The 16,312-nt window shown below is 40.2% G+C and overlaps 1 protein-coding gene across 4 annotated transcripts in view; it reads right to left on the reverse strand.

Moving 5' to 3' along the window:
• LOC134225992 (unconventional myosin-XVIIIa) overlaps nucleotides 1–16,312 on the reverse strand; it is a 543,965-nt gene that overhangs the window by 11,938 nt on the left and 515,715 nt on the right. For all 4 annotated transcript variants that reach the window (XM_062706483.1, XM_062706482.1, XM_062706484.1 and 1 more), the window contains one exon: nucleotides 15,079–15,234. In XM_062706483.1, the coding sequence (XP_062562467.1) occupies nucleotides 15,079–15,234 (156 nt within the window). The remainder of the gene's footprint in view (nucleotides 1–15,078; nucleotides 15,235–16,312) is intronic.

Consider the following 16,312-nt stretch of genomic DNA (forward strand, 5'->3'; position numbering starts at 1 on the left):
CCGACCGCCCTCTCCAGCTTGGCGTCCAGCATCGACTTTCGAAGTTTCTGCAAGCTCCTCTTGAGGTCCTTGCTGATATTATGCTTCGATGACGCCCAGCTGTTCCGTCGCCACCTCGAAGGCCGAAAGCCCATCGCGTTTGCGGTTCATCGCCTCCACAAGCCATGGGCCGTCAATAACCCCTACCGGCGTTTTTATAGCCGAGAGGAAGGTTGAGTGACCCACGCTGGCGCTGCGCACTGAGCTGCCGACTATTGCCTCTGGCCTCCTAGGCGGAGACCTGAACAACCCACCTCTTGCGAAGGGGTTGTCGCCTACACTACTACCACTAATTGAAGAATTGACTTGGTTTTCCATTTTGGTCCCACGAGTTGCTCGGGAAAGAGGTCCACCACGCCAGAGCCCAGCATAACGCGGTAAGGGCAATTACTGTGGAGGGTGCCCAGGTACCCCACAGGCTCCGTTAAAGGCCTAGCTTATTATTTCACCCCTGGCCACGCATCCCCTCGGCACGGGTCGCTTGACGCCTTGGGATTAGGGGTTAGGGACGATGGTCCTGGTCTAACTCGCAGTGGCGAGGGGGGGGGGGCGTCGCGCCCGTGGACAGAGTCCCTGCCGCCCCTGTGTGTGTGTGTGTGTGTGTGTGTGTGTGTGTGTGTGTGTGTGTGTGTGTGTGTGTGTGTGTGTGTGTGTGTGTGTGTGTGTGTTTTTTTTCTTCCTAAACAATGGAGGGGGAATCTGCTCAACAGACATCCTGGGTTGTCCAGGAAGTGCGGGGTTAGGGCCACCTCCAATGAGGGAGGCAGGACTGCATCCCCGACCAGCTAAACCGTTTCCATTGCCGCCAAGCCCATCGTCCCTTCGGTACAACCAGAAAGTAATGCTTCAAAGCGGGGCCAGTTCAAACGCAAAGGAAAGTTAGGATTTGTTTTCACCGGGAAACGTTTCCCGATGAAAACAAATTCTATCTTTGCCATGCGCTTGAAAGAGAAAGATGATTAAACGTCAGCAACCCTTATACTCCCTCGATGTCCTCGATACAACCGAAAAACGATTTGGAAATCACATGTATCCAGTTTTCCGCGAGCGGTAATGGCCGCCAGATTGCCTGCGGGTCAGTCTCTGATTTGACGTTTGTGGAGGTCAACTGCCTCACCGCCCGAGCATTCTGACTAATGTAGCATATAAGAAGGTGCTGATTAAGTGAATTCAAGCCTTCTTATATACCATATTGATCAAAATGCTCAAACGGTGGGTGCAGTTGACCTCCAGAAACGTCAAATCAGAGACTAATCCGCAGGCAAGCTGGCGGCCATTACCGCTCGCGGAAAACTGGATATGCATAACCATGAATGACATTTGACAAACATTTCAATTTTTTTTCTGCCAATTCGAGAAAATTTTCAATATGTTTGAATTAGAAATTCTTAATGCAGCATTATGAATCGAATAATATAGGAAAATGCAATAATAATTTCATAATGCTGCATTATGAATTCATTAAGGTCTGAGGGAAGCTCTCGCGGTAGAGCGCTATTTTCGTACTAAAATGTCTATAACTCGGAATTGGGAACGAATTTCGCTTATCCCAACTGACAATCTCTTTGAAATTTATCAAGTTCCTACAAAATTTCATGGACCTACTATTTCCCAAATTTGAATAAAGCTCTAAATACTGAACTATTGTAGAACTGAAATTTTCGCTTCTCAGTACCTCTCTCCGATGATTTGAGGAAAAGGAACAAAGGACAAAGGAACCGAATTTCGCAAAACCCAACTGACAAAAGTTTTGAATTTTTCCAAAGATCATTTTGATGTAATAAAAAGTATATGTCACCGCAATAAATTTTGTAGGAAGCTCTTTTTACATCAACCAAGTTTTTAAATTCCATACAAAAGTTACCATTTCGGGAGAGCAGCCAACAGCATATTTTTTTGTGGCGCACGGCAGGAGCGATGAGAGCGGTAGAAAGTCCGTCAACTTTGTATCTAGCGTGACACTAGAAAAAAGCGTATTCCTATTTGTGAACACGAGGATACCAAATATAAAAATTGAAATCAAATATAAGAGTTTGTTGAGATAAACAATCGGAAATAAATAAAGCAAATAAGACAAATAGAACAAATAAGCAAAATAAAAGAAATAAAACAAATAAGACAAATAAAGCAAATGAGACAAATAGGACAAATAAGATAAACAAGACAAATTCCTACGGAAGTCCCTCCAGGTATTCCTCCGGAAAATCCTCCAGAAGTTCCTCCGGAAGTTCCTCCAGGAATTCCTCCGAAAGTTCCTACGGGAATTCCTCCGGAAATTCCTCCAGAAATTCTTCCAGGAAATCCTCCAGAGTTTCCTCCAGGTATTCCTCCTGAAGTTCCTTCAGGAATTACTCCGGAAGTTCCTCCAGTAATTCCTCCGGAAGATCCTCCAGTAATTCTTCCGGAAGTTTCTACAAAAATTTCTCCGGAAGTTCCTCCAGGAGTTCCTTCGGAAGCTCCTCCAGGATTTCCTTCGGAAATTCCTCCAGGAGTTCCTTCGGAAGTTCCTCCAGGAATTCCCACTGAAGTTACTCCAGGAATTCCTCCGGAAGTTCCTCCTGGAATTCCTCCGGTAGTTCGTCCAGTAATTCCTCCTGGAATTCCTTCGGAAGTTCCTTCAGAAATTCGGAAGTTCTTCCAGGAATTCCATTTGAAGTTTCTCCAGGAATTCCTTCAGAAGTTCTTCCAGGAATTTCTTCGGAAGTTTCTCCAGGAATTTTTTCACAAGTTTATCCAGAAATTCTTTCGGAAGATCCTCCAGAAATTCTTTCAGAGGTTACTGCAGAAATTCCTTTGGAAGTTTTTCCAGGAATTCCTTCAGAAGTTCCTCCAGAAATTCTTTCGGAAGATCCTCCAGAAATTCTTCCGGAAGTTACTGCAGAAATTCCTTCGGAAGTTTATCCAAAAATTTCTTTGGAAGTTTCTCCAGGAATTCCTTCGGAAGTTCCTCCAGAAATTCCTTCGGAAGTTCCTCTAGGAATTCCTCCGTAAATTCCTCCTGGAATTTCTTCGTAAGTTCCTCCTGGAATTTCTTCGGAATTTCCTCTAGGAATTCCTTCGGAAGTTCCTCCAGGAATTCCTTCAGAATTTTCTTCAGGAATTCCTTCGGAAGTTCATCCAGAAATTCTTCCGGAAGTTACTGCAGAAATTCCTTCGAAAGTTTATCCAGAAATTCCTTTGGAAGCTTCCCCAGGAATTCCTTCGGAAGTTTCTCCAGGAATTCCTTCGGAAGTTTCTCCAGAAATTCCTTCGGAATTTTCTCTGAGAATTCCTTCGGAAGTTTCTCCAGGAATTCCTTCGGAAGTTCCTCCAGGAATTCCTTCGGTAGTTCCTCCAGGAATTTTTTCGGAAGTTCTTCCAGGAATTCCTTCAGAAGTTCCTCCAGAGATTCTTTCGGAAGATCCTCCAGGAGTCCCTACGAGAAGTTACTGCAGAAATTCCTTCGGAAGTTTATCCAGAAATTCCTTTGGAAGTTCCTCCACGAATTTCTTCGGAAGTTCCTCCACGAATTCCTTCGGAAGTTCCTTCAGGAATTCCTTCGGAAGTTCCTTCAAGAGTTCCGCCGGAAGTTCCTCCAGGAATTCCTTCGGAAGTTTCTTCGGAAGTTCCTCCAGGAATTCCTTCGGAAGTTCCTTCAGAAATTCCTTCGAAGTTTCTTCGGGAATTCCTTCGGTAGTTTCTTCGGGAATTCCATCGGAAGTTTCTTCGAGAATTCCTTCAGAAGTTCTTTCGGGAATTCCTTCAGAAGTTCTTTCGGGAATTCCTCCGGGAAATCCTTCGGAAGTTCCTTCGGGAATTCCTCCGGAAGTTCCTTCGGGAATTCCTACGGAAGTTCCTTCGGAAATTCCTCCGGAAGTTCCTTCGAATTCCTCCGGAAGTTCCTTCGGGAATTCCTTCGGAAGTTCCTTCAGGAATTACTCCGGAAGTTCCTTCGGGAATTCCTCCGCAAGTTCCTTCGGGAATTCTTCCGGAAGTTCCTTCGTGAATTCCTCCGGAAGTTCCTTCGTGAATTCCTATGGAAGTTCCGTCGTGAATTCCTCCGGAAGTTCCTTTGGGAATTCCTCCGGAAGTTCCTTTGGGAATTCCTCCGAAAGTTCCTTCGGGAATTCCTCCGGAAGTTCCTTCGGGAATTCCTCCGGAAGTTCCTTCGGGAATTCCTCCGGAAGTTCCTTCGGGAATTCTTCCGGAAGTTTCTTAGGAAATTCCTCCCGAAGTTTCTTAGGAAATTCCTCCGGAAGTTCCTTCGGAAATTCCTCCGAAAGCTCCTTCAGAAATTCCTCCGGAAACTCCTTCGGGAATTCCTCCGGAAGTTCCTTCGGGAATTCCTCCGGAAGTTCCTTCGATTCTTCCGAAGTTCCTTCGGGAATTCATCCGAAGTTCCTTCAGGAGTTCCTACGAAGTTCCTTCGGGAATTCCTCCGGAAGTTCCTTCGGAAATGCCTATGAAAGTTCCTTCGGAAATTCCTATGGAAGTTCCTTCGGAAAATCCTATGGAAGTTCCTTCGGAAAATCCTATGGAATTATCTTCGGAAATTCCTATGGAAGTTCCTCCGTAAATTCCTATGGAACTTCCTTCGGAAATTCCTATGAAAATTCCTTCGGAAATTCCTATGGAAGTTTCTTCGTGAATTCCTATGGAATTTCCTTCGGGCAATCTTCCGGAAGTTCCTTCGGGAATTCCTCCGGAAGTTCCTTCGGGAATTCCTCCGGAAGTTCCTTCGGGAATTCCTCCGGAAGTTCCTTCGGTAATTCCTCCGGAAGTTCCTTCGGAAATTCCTTTGGAAGTTTCTTCAGAAATTCTTCTGGAAGTTCCTTCGGGAATTCCTTCAGGAATTCTCGAAGGAACTTCCGGATGAATTTACGAAGGAACTTCCGGATGAATTCCCGAAGGAACTTCCGGAGGAATTCCTGAAGGAACTTCCGGAGGAATTTCCGAAGGAACTTCCTGAGGAATTCTCGCAGGATTTTCCGGAGCAATTCCCGAAGGAATTTCCATAGGAATTCCCGAAGGAACTTCCAGAGGAATTCCCGAAGGAACTTCCAGAGGAATTCCCGAAGGAACTTCCAGAGGAATTCCCGAAGGAACTTCCGGATTAATTCCCGAAGGAACTTCCGGAGGAATTCCCGAAGGAGCTTCCGGAGGAATTCCCGAAGGAATTTCCGGAGGAATTCCCGAAGGAACTTCCGGAGGAATTCCCGAAGGAACTTCCGGGGGAATTCGCGAAGGAACTCCTAGAGGAATTCCCGAAGGAGCTCCTAGAGGAACATCCGAAGGAACTCCTGGAGGAACATCCGAAGGAACTCCTGGAGAAACTTCCGAAGGAACTCCTGGAGGCACTTCCGAAGGAACTCCTGGAGGAACTTCCGAAGGAACTCCTGGAAGAACTTCCGAGAGAACTCCTGGAGGAACTTCCGAGGAACTTCCAGAAGAATTCCCAGAGGAACTTACAGAAGAACTTCCAGAGAAATTCCCGGAGGAATTCCTGGAGGAACTTCCGGAGGAATTTCCGGAGAACTTCAGGAGGAATTTCCGGAGAACTTCTGGAGGAATTCCTGGAGGAACTTCCGGAGGAATTCCTGGAGAAACTTCTAGAGGAATTTCTGGAGGAACTTCCAGAGCAATTCCTTATTTGTCTTATTTGTCGTATTTGTCTTATTTGTCTTATTTGTCTTATTTGTCTTATTTGTCGTATTTGTCTCATTTGTCTTATTTGTCTTATTTGTCTTATTTGTCTTATTTGTCTTATTTGTCTTATTTGTCTTATTTGTCTTATTTGTCTTATTTGTCTTATTTGTCTTATTTGTCTTATTTGTCTTATTTGTCTTATTTGTCTTATTTGTCCTTATTTGTCTTATTTGTCTTATTTGTCTTATTTGTCTTATTTGTCTTATTTGTCTTATTTGTCTTATTTGTCTTATTTGTCTTATTTGTCTTATTTGTCTTATTTGTCTTATTTGTCTTATTTGTCTTATTTGTCTTATTTGTCTTATTTGTCTTATTTGTCTTTGTTGTCTATTTGTCTTATTTGTCTTATTTGTCTTATTTGTCTTTATTTGTCTTATTTGTCTTATTTGTCTTATTTGTCTTATTTGTCTTATTTGTCTTATTTGTCTTATTTGTCTTATTTGTCTTATTTGTCTTTATTTGTCTTATTTGTCTTATTTGTCTTATTTGTCTTATTTGTCTTATTTGTCTTATTTGTCTTTATTTGTCTTATTTGTCTTATTTGTCTTATTTGTCTTATTTGTCTTTATTTGTCTTATTTGTCTTATTTGTCTTATTTGTCTTATTTGTCTTATTTGTCTTATTTGTCTTTATTTGTCTTATTTGTCTTATTTGTCTTATTTGTCTTTATTTGTCTTATTTGTCTTTATTTGTCTTATTTGTCTTATTTGTCTTATTTGTCTTATTTGTCTTATTTGTCTTATTTGTCTTATTTCTCATTTGTCTTATTTGTCTTATTTGTCTTATTTGTCTTATTTGTCTTTATTTGTCTTTATTTGTCTTATTTGTCTTATTTGTCTTATTTGTCTTATTTGTCTTATTTGTCTTATTTGTCTTTATTTGTCTTATTTGTCTTTATTTGTCTTATTTGTCTTTATTTGTCTTATTTGTCTTATTTGTCTTATTTGTCTTATTTGTCTTATTTGTCTTGTTTGTTGTCTTATTTGTCTTATTTGTCTTATTTGTCTTATTTGTGTATTTGTCTTATTTGTCTTATTTGTCTTATTTGTCTTATTTGTCTTATTTGTCTTTATTTGTCTTATTTGTCTTATTTGTCTTATTTGTCTTATTTGTCTTATTTGTCTTATTTGTCTTATTTGTCTTATTTGTCTTTATTTGTCTTATTTGTCTTGTCTTGTTGTCTTATTTGTCTTGTTGTCTTTATTTGTCTTATTTGTCTTATTTGTCTTATTTGTCTTATTTGTCTTATTTGTCTTATTTGTCTTATTTGTCTTATTTGTCTTGTTGTCTTATTTGTCTTATTTGTCTTATTTGTCTTATTTGTCTTATTTGTCTTATTTGTCTTACTTGTCGTATTTGTCTTATTTGTCTTATTTGTCTTATTTGTCTTACTTGTCTTATTTGTCTTATTTGTCTCATTTGTTTTACTTGTCTTACTTGTCTTATTTGTCTTATTTGTCTTATTTGTCTTGTTTGTCTTATTTGTCTTATTTGTCTTATTTGTCTTATTTGTCTTATTTGTCTTATTTGTCTCATTTGTTTTACTTGTCTTACTTGTCTTATTTGTCTTATTTGTCTTATTTTTCTCATTTGTCTTATTTGTCTTATTTGTCGTATTTGTCTTATTTACACCAGCACCACTGTTATCACCCAAATACTTTTCAAAGCTTTGTTGTTCTAGAAACGCTAATGTTGTTCTAGAAACGGCTCATGTTTTCATTTTCCAAAACCAGCTGGAGTTTGTTTATTTTGATTTCCTCATAGCGTGATTGGTCGGCGCTGCTGCTGTTCTCTCGCCGAACCACTGCATGAGTGATAAATTTCTTCCCCATTGTTGCCAACTCCTTTTGTTCTCCGTTTACGGCAAATTCTCAAGCAATTGTAAACTGCATAATGATGAAATAAATTTGACACTGACAGCGTCATTCCGGCGGGCTGAATTAGGCAATATTCTTTCTCAGACAGTGCTACCACGTGCTTTTTAACGGAAAACCCTTCCCTCAGACCTTAAGATGTTTCATAGGAATTACGAAATTCATAAGGCATGATTACGGCCTCTAAACACTACTTTTGCAATTCATAAGGTGGGGTTATGAATTGATTAATATCTAGCGTACAGCGTTCATAATGCTTCATTGGGATTTCATAGAAGGTGCCTTTATAAAATATTATGTTTTGTACACTGAAAACAGCGGTGCGGTTAAAATTACTATTTTGATAGGTTAAATTAAATGCACAACGCCACTTGATTTGTGCAGACTATACATTACAGTCATCCCAAACGAAATATGTTGTTAAAATTACCATGGATGCTTAGATAAGAATGACTGTAGAAAATACCATGTTTGTGGTCAGCTTAACAATAATGAATAGTAAAAATAACAATTCTGGTGCGTTCAAAATAACAACAATTTGGTAGTTAGTAGAAAATCAAAATAAACAAACAAAAAATAATCCGATTAAAATCAATGCATATTTGGTGCCATTTATTTCCGTTTTTTTTTTTCTCTTGAATAGTACATAAATTTAAAAGGGAACGACACAAGGTCCCAATGCCGCAAAATCGAAGCCATATCTTGTCTTTTTTTTTAGGGATTCACCGGCTTCTTCTGGATTTTTTTGGCTTAAAAAAATTTTGCCATTCACCTCACGAACAATATGCTGACCGAGGAGCTGTAAATTATCTTCTCTTGCCAAAACTCCGGAGCAATGCCTTAATGATGATTCCATGGTGTTGAAATTTCCATCGAGTAAGTAATCAGAAGCTTTCCACCAGTTTTTATTTATTGGAGAACACCTGACAATTGTATGAAAAAGCATATTACTAATAATTACGAAAGAAGGCGAAAAATATCATACCTCATCTTAGCTACCAAACAATTCTTCTTGGTGCTGTTACTGAGTTTAAAACGTTTATTTTTTGCCGCCTGCAAAATGAAAATATTTATTTGCATAAAATTTAGTTTTGACTTGAGAAAATTCATACATACAAACCTGGAATGCATAGTTGATTACACGAAGATCTTTGCTAACGCCAATGTTACGATATGGAATATATTTAATTTATTGAAAAACAAAAACTCTCCAGCTTGTTTTGTTTCTTGAACTAACGTCGCTGCAGAACTGATTTGATCGCGCCAAAAGTACCATGCATGATTGTTGATAATACCATGTACTAGACACCATAGTATTTTTAACAAACATGTAGTTATTTTAAGCGTTTATTTGTTTAATATAAACACATTCTAAAGTGGTATTTTTAAATACTGTTCCATAGTTATAATTACAACAATATTTATTTCAGTGTATTAATCATGAAAATCTAATTCATAAGGAGTTCTTTTGAATTTCAAGTTCAAAACTTGTGGCAAATTTCCAAAAGGCAAAATTATGATATTCGATAGCCAATTTGCCTGAGTGTGGAAATATTATTTAATGTTAATTCTTATGATGATGATTAAAAGCAATATATTCAGCCAAAAGGTTGTTTTTCTAAAACAAATAATTTGTCATTTCAACAGAAAGGAATAGTCTTGGGAAAATGTTGATTTTAAAGAGTAATTTTTATTATTGTGGATTTACTCGCTATCAAGATTTTCCCGATTACTTTTACGTCTACTCAGAGTAAGCGCAAAAAGTCGAGGGAAACGGCAATGTTAATGTCTTATAAAACTTAATTTTAATGATTACAAATATTTAGTCAAATGAAATCAATTCTTCAATATAACAGTCGCAGAACTTTATGAAATAATGTAGGTATTATTTTCGCGGTTTTTTGGGGCAAATATTAAACATTTTATATCATTTATATTATTTATATTTTAAACCATCAGGGCACCCAATTGAAGCGATTTGAAGAGTAGAATTGCCAACTTCCTATTGTTAACATTTCGTGGATAAAGGGCGGGCTCTTCTCCCCATCTATTGGGTCAATCTGGAAAACGAGGGCTAGGCTATATTATTGTATGTACTAACTTTCTTCTGGAAGGAGATTCTCTATTCATCTCGTGGATTCGCAAAAGTGTCTCTGCTTATGGAACCACCCCACCCATTTTTGGCCCTTCATACAGGAGTTTGATGAAATACGAACAATAATATAATCATGATCAAATCGTTTGTCAGATATGGCCATGGTCAGATATGGCTATCGGCAGGTGCCTTGCTACAATAGATGGTAGTATCATCATCATCATCATCATCAAGTATTAAACATTTTATATTTATCTCACGATTAGGTAACAAATCAAGACAAAATTTTCAAAACGACTTATCTGCTTTTGTAAACAAAGATTCAAAAGACGATTTGACGAATCTCAGAGCTCTGCCACGCAAACCAACACCATCAACAGATAGCGGAAACCTTCACCTACCTATTGGTGGTGTTGGTTTGCGTGGGAGAGCTATCTGATTCGTCAAATCGTCGTTTGAACATTTGTTTACAAAAGCAGATAAGTCGTTTTGAAATTTTTGTCTTGAAATATCATATACATCTAACTACCCCTCACCTACGGGACACGTGCTCATTCTTTTGTCCGCCAAAATTGCAAATGCCAAAAAGCACGTGGTTGCCGGTAAACAAATATTCGCTCTTTCACTCAGATTGCTGGTTGGAATTTTTTTGACGTTTACTTTGTCTCGCTCAAACCAACAGCGAATACTCTAGCGAGTACTTTAACGAACACTAGAGTGAAATCAGGAGTGATGCAGTTTCATTCCAAATTTTCGACCACTATTCTAGTTTGAATCTGAAGCCAAATAGAACAAACTCGCTGGTTTCCCCAGCAGTGTTCTATTCATGTTTTTCAAATTGTCAATAAGGTACCAGTCAAAACGATTAAAGCAATAGATGGCGTTTTTTCAATTGTAGTAAAATCGAAATTTCATCACTATGAGACTACTAATCAGTGCAAACTAAGTGCAGGAGATAATGTTTTCACTTCATACTTCATTCCTTCTCGCTACTTTCGTCTAAAACACCACCATTTTCCATAAATTTGCAAAATACTGTTGAATGTTGGACAAGTCTAATGTTATGTGTACGATGTTTATAATCCCTTGCCAGCCCTGTGAATATGTTGTTGTCTATTGTATGTTGAATGTAAATAGAAGTAAATAAACGACCACCGCGGAGAGCGAATCGCTTGTGTTTTTTCGTCCACTTCACGCGTCCGAAATACCCCGCCGGGGGTTGTGTCGGTTCCGCTGTTTACCGTGGGAAGCCTCAGTGATAACTTCCCACAGGTTATTGGCCCAGTGATAGTGGAGAAAACGGTAGATTTCGCTAAAAATAGTGTGAAAGTTTGCCCGCGGCCGCTACCCTTTGTGCTTGTCGTTCGGCGGGAGCAAATTTGTTCCACTCGTTAGACTGTGCTGCAGTGGGTGGTTAAAGCAGCTGAGAACGTTGTACATGGTTAAAAGTGATTACCGGGAGGTGGTTAGTGTCCGGATTGCCAGCTGTGTTTCGTTCCATCGAAGCTGGATTCGGAAGCAATTAGTGCGGACTGAGAACCATTTTGTGCAACGAGCTGTAACTGTAGCCGGTGGTGATCGAAGACATTGTTGTGTACCGACTTCGTGTGTGTACGGGATTACAGTGTGCGCCATCAGAAAACGAACGATTTCGAAATGGCTGAAAAGTTTCGATCGCGCGTTTGGGTAATAAGAATTATCAAACGTGGAAAATTAAATTGAAATGCTTCTGATCAGTGTCGACCTGTGGCATACGGTGAATGAGAAGAAACCGGAGCCAGAGACTGCGAGATGGTCGAAAGAAGATCAGAAGGCGAGGGCAATGATTATTCTTAACGTCGAAGATAATCAGTTGCCGTTAGTGAAAGACGCCAAATCGGCGGTCGATGTGTGGAAGAAATTGAAGAAGTACCACGAAAAGGCTACGGTTACGTCGCGAGTGTCGCTTCTGAAGAAGCTGTGTAGTTTGAACTACGAAGAAGGTGCGGATATGGAAGCGCATCTGTTCGTCATCGAAGAGCTTTTGATAGGCTATCGTGTGCCGGTCAAAAGATCGAAAGTTCGCTGCAGGTCGCGATGATCTACCGGAGTTTGCCGGAGTCATACGACGGTCTGGTGACGGCGTTGGAGAGCCGGCCAGATGCGGACCAGACGATCGAGTTTGTGAAACAACGGCTGATGGACGAGTACCACCGACGGATGGAGAAGCGTGCAGGAATGTCTCGTGAGTGTGAGGACCGGGCATTAAGTGTGCACAGAAGAAGAAGAAGCGAACGTGCGAGGGAACGAATTTGTTACCAATGCCGAAAACCGGGACACATCCGGATGAATTGCCCGATGCTGCGGGAGCCGGAAGCGAAAACGGCAGCGAAGAGGGACCCCGAATTTGTTTCGGCGTGGGAGGCGATCGGCAGCAGGGGAACTGGTACGTGGATAGTGGCTGTTCGAGCCACATGACCAGTGACCGGGCATTCTTCAGCAAAATCGATGTGAATGTGAAGCGAGATGTGACGTTGGCGGATGGTTCTACCGTGAAATCTTCCGGAGTAGGCGAAGGCACGCTGAAGTGTATCGATGGCAACGGCGAAGTGAACGAGGTAGTAATGAAGGAAGTGTTGTACGTTCCGGGACTGGACAGTGGATTGATTTCGGTCCGGAAACTGGCTCAGAAAGGACTGAGAGTGAACTTCGACAAAGCGCAGTGCGAAATAATTAGCCTCGGAAGAAGAGTGGAAGCCGTTGCTGAACTTCGTGGAGGACTGTATGCCATGAGAGTTGCAGAAGGAAGGAAGCAAAGTTGGCGTACGGGCGTGCAAATGCAAAGCAAAGCTAGCAATGGGCGTTCGCTTGAGGAGGAGCGCCAAGAGGAAGAAACCGATTTTTATGACTGTGTGGACGAATATTGAGGAGAAACCCGATGCTGTGTGCCGGATGAGTCGTGAATAACGAAGACCAAGTGGTGAAGAAGACGAAGCAGGGGCTGACGACGCAGGGAGAGTACCGAAGACTGAGTGTCTAACTATGTAGTACTTTGTTTGACTTTGTGAGGTAATACTTTGTGGACTTTGTGATATCTGTTAGAGATGATAAACCTCGAGGAGGAGTGTTGAATGTTGGACAAGTCTAATGTTATGTGTACGATGTTTATAATCCCTTACCAGCCCTGTGAATATGTTGTTGTCTATTGTATGTTGAATGTAAATAGAAGTAAATAAACGACCACCGCGGAGAGCGAATCGCTTGTGTTTTTTCGTCCACTTTACGCGTCCGAAATACCCCGCCGGGAGTTGTGTCGGTTCCGCTGTGTACCGTGGGAAGCCTTAGTGATAACTTCCCACAAATACTTGATTTTCCCATACATTTTATCGATTTCAAACTACCATTCTTCCGTGAGCTCATGGTGAAAATTGTGAAAATCTCAGAACATAGAGTAGCAGGCTTAACAACACAGATAGAAACGCCGGTATCGCCACTCAGTGACGAGTACCGTAAACATGGTGCACGGAAGGTTGTTGTCTACACTTTTTACGGCTGCTGCACCCTGGAAGTAAATGTCATTGAAGTAAACACCCGAATAGAAATGAACCATTCATCAAATCGGTAATATTATTCAGTTTCTATTCATGGAATGATAATTCTTCAAGTAATAGCGCTTTTATGATTCTATGATACAAATGAAAAATGTCAAACTATTTATAATTAAATTTCGATCATACACCAAACGATTATTATTCATAGAATCATTGAATGCATGATAAAGTGATTGTAACCTCAATGATACAGACTTTGTTTTTGTTGTTAGCAAAACAGGTCATTTTTGAATGGTAACGATACTTAACGACCCGTTCAGTGTATCATCCAAATTCCAAAAATTGTAGAGGCTATCGTCAAAATTATTCATGGTACAATTGGTGTATAATTTACTACGATACCATAAATAATCTTATCATAAAATGTATAATCGAAAAATGATTAGTGGAAAAATTGATGTTTGATATTTTTCTATGCGGGCAGTCCCTTATCGGTCCCTTTTTAAATGAAATCATCATGTTGGCGCCAAGAAAGGCGCCGTAATTGTAAAGTGGATTGATCCGTAGATAAAATGATGCATTCATACACCAAAACAATTGGAAAATATTTGAATCTCGTGATGCAATCGTGGTTCAAATCTGCAGAAAATAGAACGGAGCGTTACACCAGTTTTATTTTTTTGACATTTGACTGGTATAAAAAATGAATCTAGAACAGCTGCTGGGAAAATTATTGTTTCAGATTCATATTCAAACTGACAGCCCCGAACGATTTGAATCACTGCTGATTTTACCCTTTAAGTCAAGACTTCCAAACCGAACTTTCTTCCGAAGTTTTATCTGTCAAACTAATTGATGCGTTGTTCAGCGCATCCAGCGAATCCAGCGCACTACTTCCGAAGTTGGGTTAGTTGCCTGTATCTGGAGAAAAATTCAACTTCGGTATAAAAAGCGTTCTTACTTTATTGTGCAGATTCCGCCTTATTAGACTCCTGCACGAAAATTATTTGCGTGCATATTTTTCCCGTGTCACACACACACAAATGAATTGGCACTGTTTATTGTTTATTTGAGTAACCAAAAACATGTGTGTTCGATAAATAACAACAACAAAACAATTACGAAGATAGTTTGAATTCTCAGGTTTGAATGTATTGGTGTGCACGCTAAAAATTCGAAGCAAAACGAAGTTGCGCCAGTCTAAAAATTGTTGCAACAAGCAATATTCCAGTTAGACAATAAGGTATTTTATGAGACGTTTCGCGGTGGCCCGATTATTTACTTTTGATGTTTTGTTTTGGTATGATTCTGCGTGAACATTCCGTTAGGTCCGAACACAAAATAATGTTTGAAACGTTTTACTTTTCATTCGTGTTTTCTTCAGCTTCTCATACTTAGAATGCAATTGTATGAATAAATATAACGACTCTTTTAGGAATCATATGAAAAACTTTGTTCTAATGCCATGGTAGCCGAAAAGTAAAATAGGTAGAATTGATGATGGGACCCATCGGAATGTTATGCCCGAAATTACCAAACAAACGGGCTCCCACTAATTGTCAAAATAGATAAACACGAGAAAAACAGCTGTTTCGATCTGTCTCATAAAATGCCTTATATCTTGTTTCCAATCGAGCCGTCAAAAGCGGTTTCAGTTCGACTTGTTTACATTTTGCATCCAGAAGCATTGCATTGCATTGCAGAGGCAACCTCAAGTGCTGCTAGAATTATTTTTACGATTTCATGCATTTTTATACGTTGCTAATTCCACAGGTTTTCACTCCGCCGGTCTCTGGTAATAGGGTTGCTAGTGGAAACGATCTCAGTAGTATTTTAATCATAAAAACTCTATTACCTTGCAAAGTTCTCCTCAGTTTCTCGAGTATAAATACCGGAGTTTTTATCGTTGCTGGAATAGTCCAAATTTCCACTTTCCTTTGGATATAGCATATCATTTATTGGGCTGTGAATGCTGAACACGTTTTCCGAATCCGTTGTGCTTTCAACGTCACTGAAAAAAAATAATGAAACGTATTGAGTAAGTTTATGCTAAGTTCTATCAGCGGCAATGTGCTGCGTTTTGGATGCTGTATCCGGCTGTATCCAGGCATTGTAAATCATCCCATCATTTGGTTTTCTGAACAAATATACCTGCTGATGGAATGATGAGATATAAACCTAATTTATCTATCCGCTCCGTGAACCAGATACAATGCTTGTAGAAGAAACATTTGTTCACAACTTGTGTTATAGTAACACCTCCGTTAACGTGGAAAACCCTCGAACTGTACCAGCATCAGCATATATGCTCAAATGATAATATTTTAATGTCTAATGCACTCTTTAATTAGGGATATCTTTGCACAAACAAAGATGGGAGTGAGTGCTAGTAATGGACCCCGAGCGTATAATAGACCCCCTGTACAATACCTCAAATTAAACGCTGGAATCTTTAATCACGTGAACTTCCATCAGATGAAGTTGCTTCATATACCAAGACAGCAGTTCAATGCAATGTTGTTAACTGGGAAACAGGAATTTAGATAAATTAAATAATGTATAAATCTAAATACGCTAAAGGCATACAAGGGGAGTCCATAATAGGCACAAGGAACATATGGAAATGAAACATGTAAATCAGTGGGACTGCCGAAAATGATACCAGCAGAGAAAATCAAAAACGCATAGTGGCTGGAAATCGTAAGTACTTTGGACTCCGCAAGAGGCTCCGATCGAATAGAGTTCGCCGCCGTACCAACCTGACTATCTACAAAACGCTCAAACCGGTCGGTAATCCTTTTGGAACACGAGACCTGGACGATGCTCGTGGAGAGTTTTCGAAAGGAAAGTGTTGCGTACCATTTATTGTGAGCTGCATATGGTGGACGGTGCGTGGATGAGGCGAATGAACGAGTTGCATGAAAATCGGACAATCGTGGGCCGGGCACGTAACCAGAGTGTCTAACAGTAGCCCGGTGAAAATAATTCTCGACAACTATCCGACGGGCACAAGGCGAGGTGCGCAGTGGGCAAGGTGGAAGATGACTTGCGGACCCTCCGTAGACTGCGTGGTTGCCCGAGCAGGAGCG

The sequence above is a fragment of the Armigeres subalbatus genome, chromosome 3 (assembly GCF_024139115.2).
Source record: "Armigeres subalbatus isolate Guangzhou_Male chromosome 3, GZ_Asu_2, whole genome shotgun sequence".
Classification (NCBI taxonomy): Eukaryota; Metazoa; Arthropoda; class Insecta; order Diptera; family Culicidae; genus Armigeres; species Armigeres subalbatus.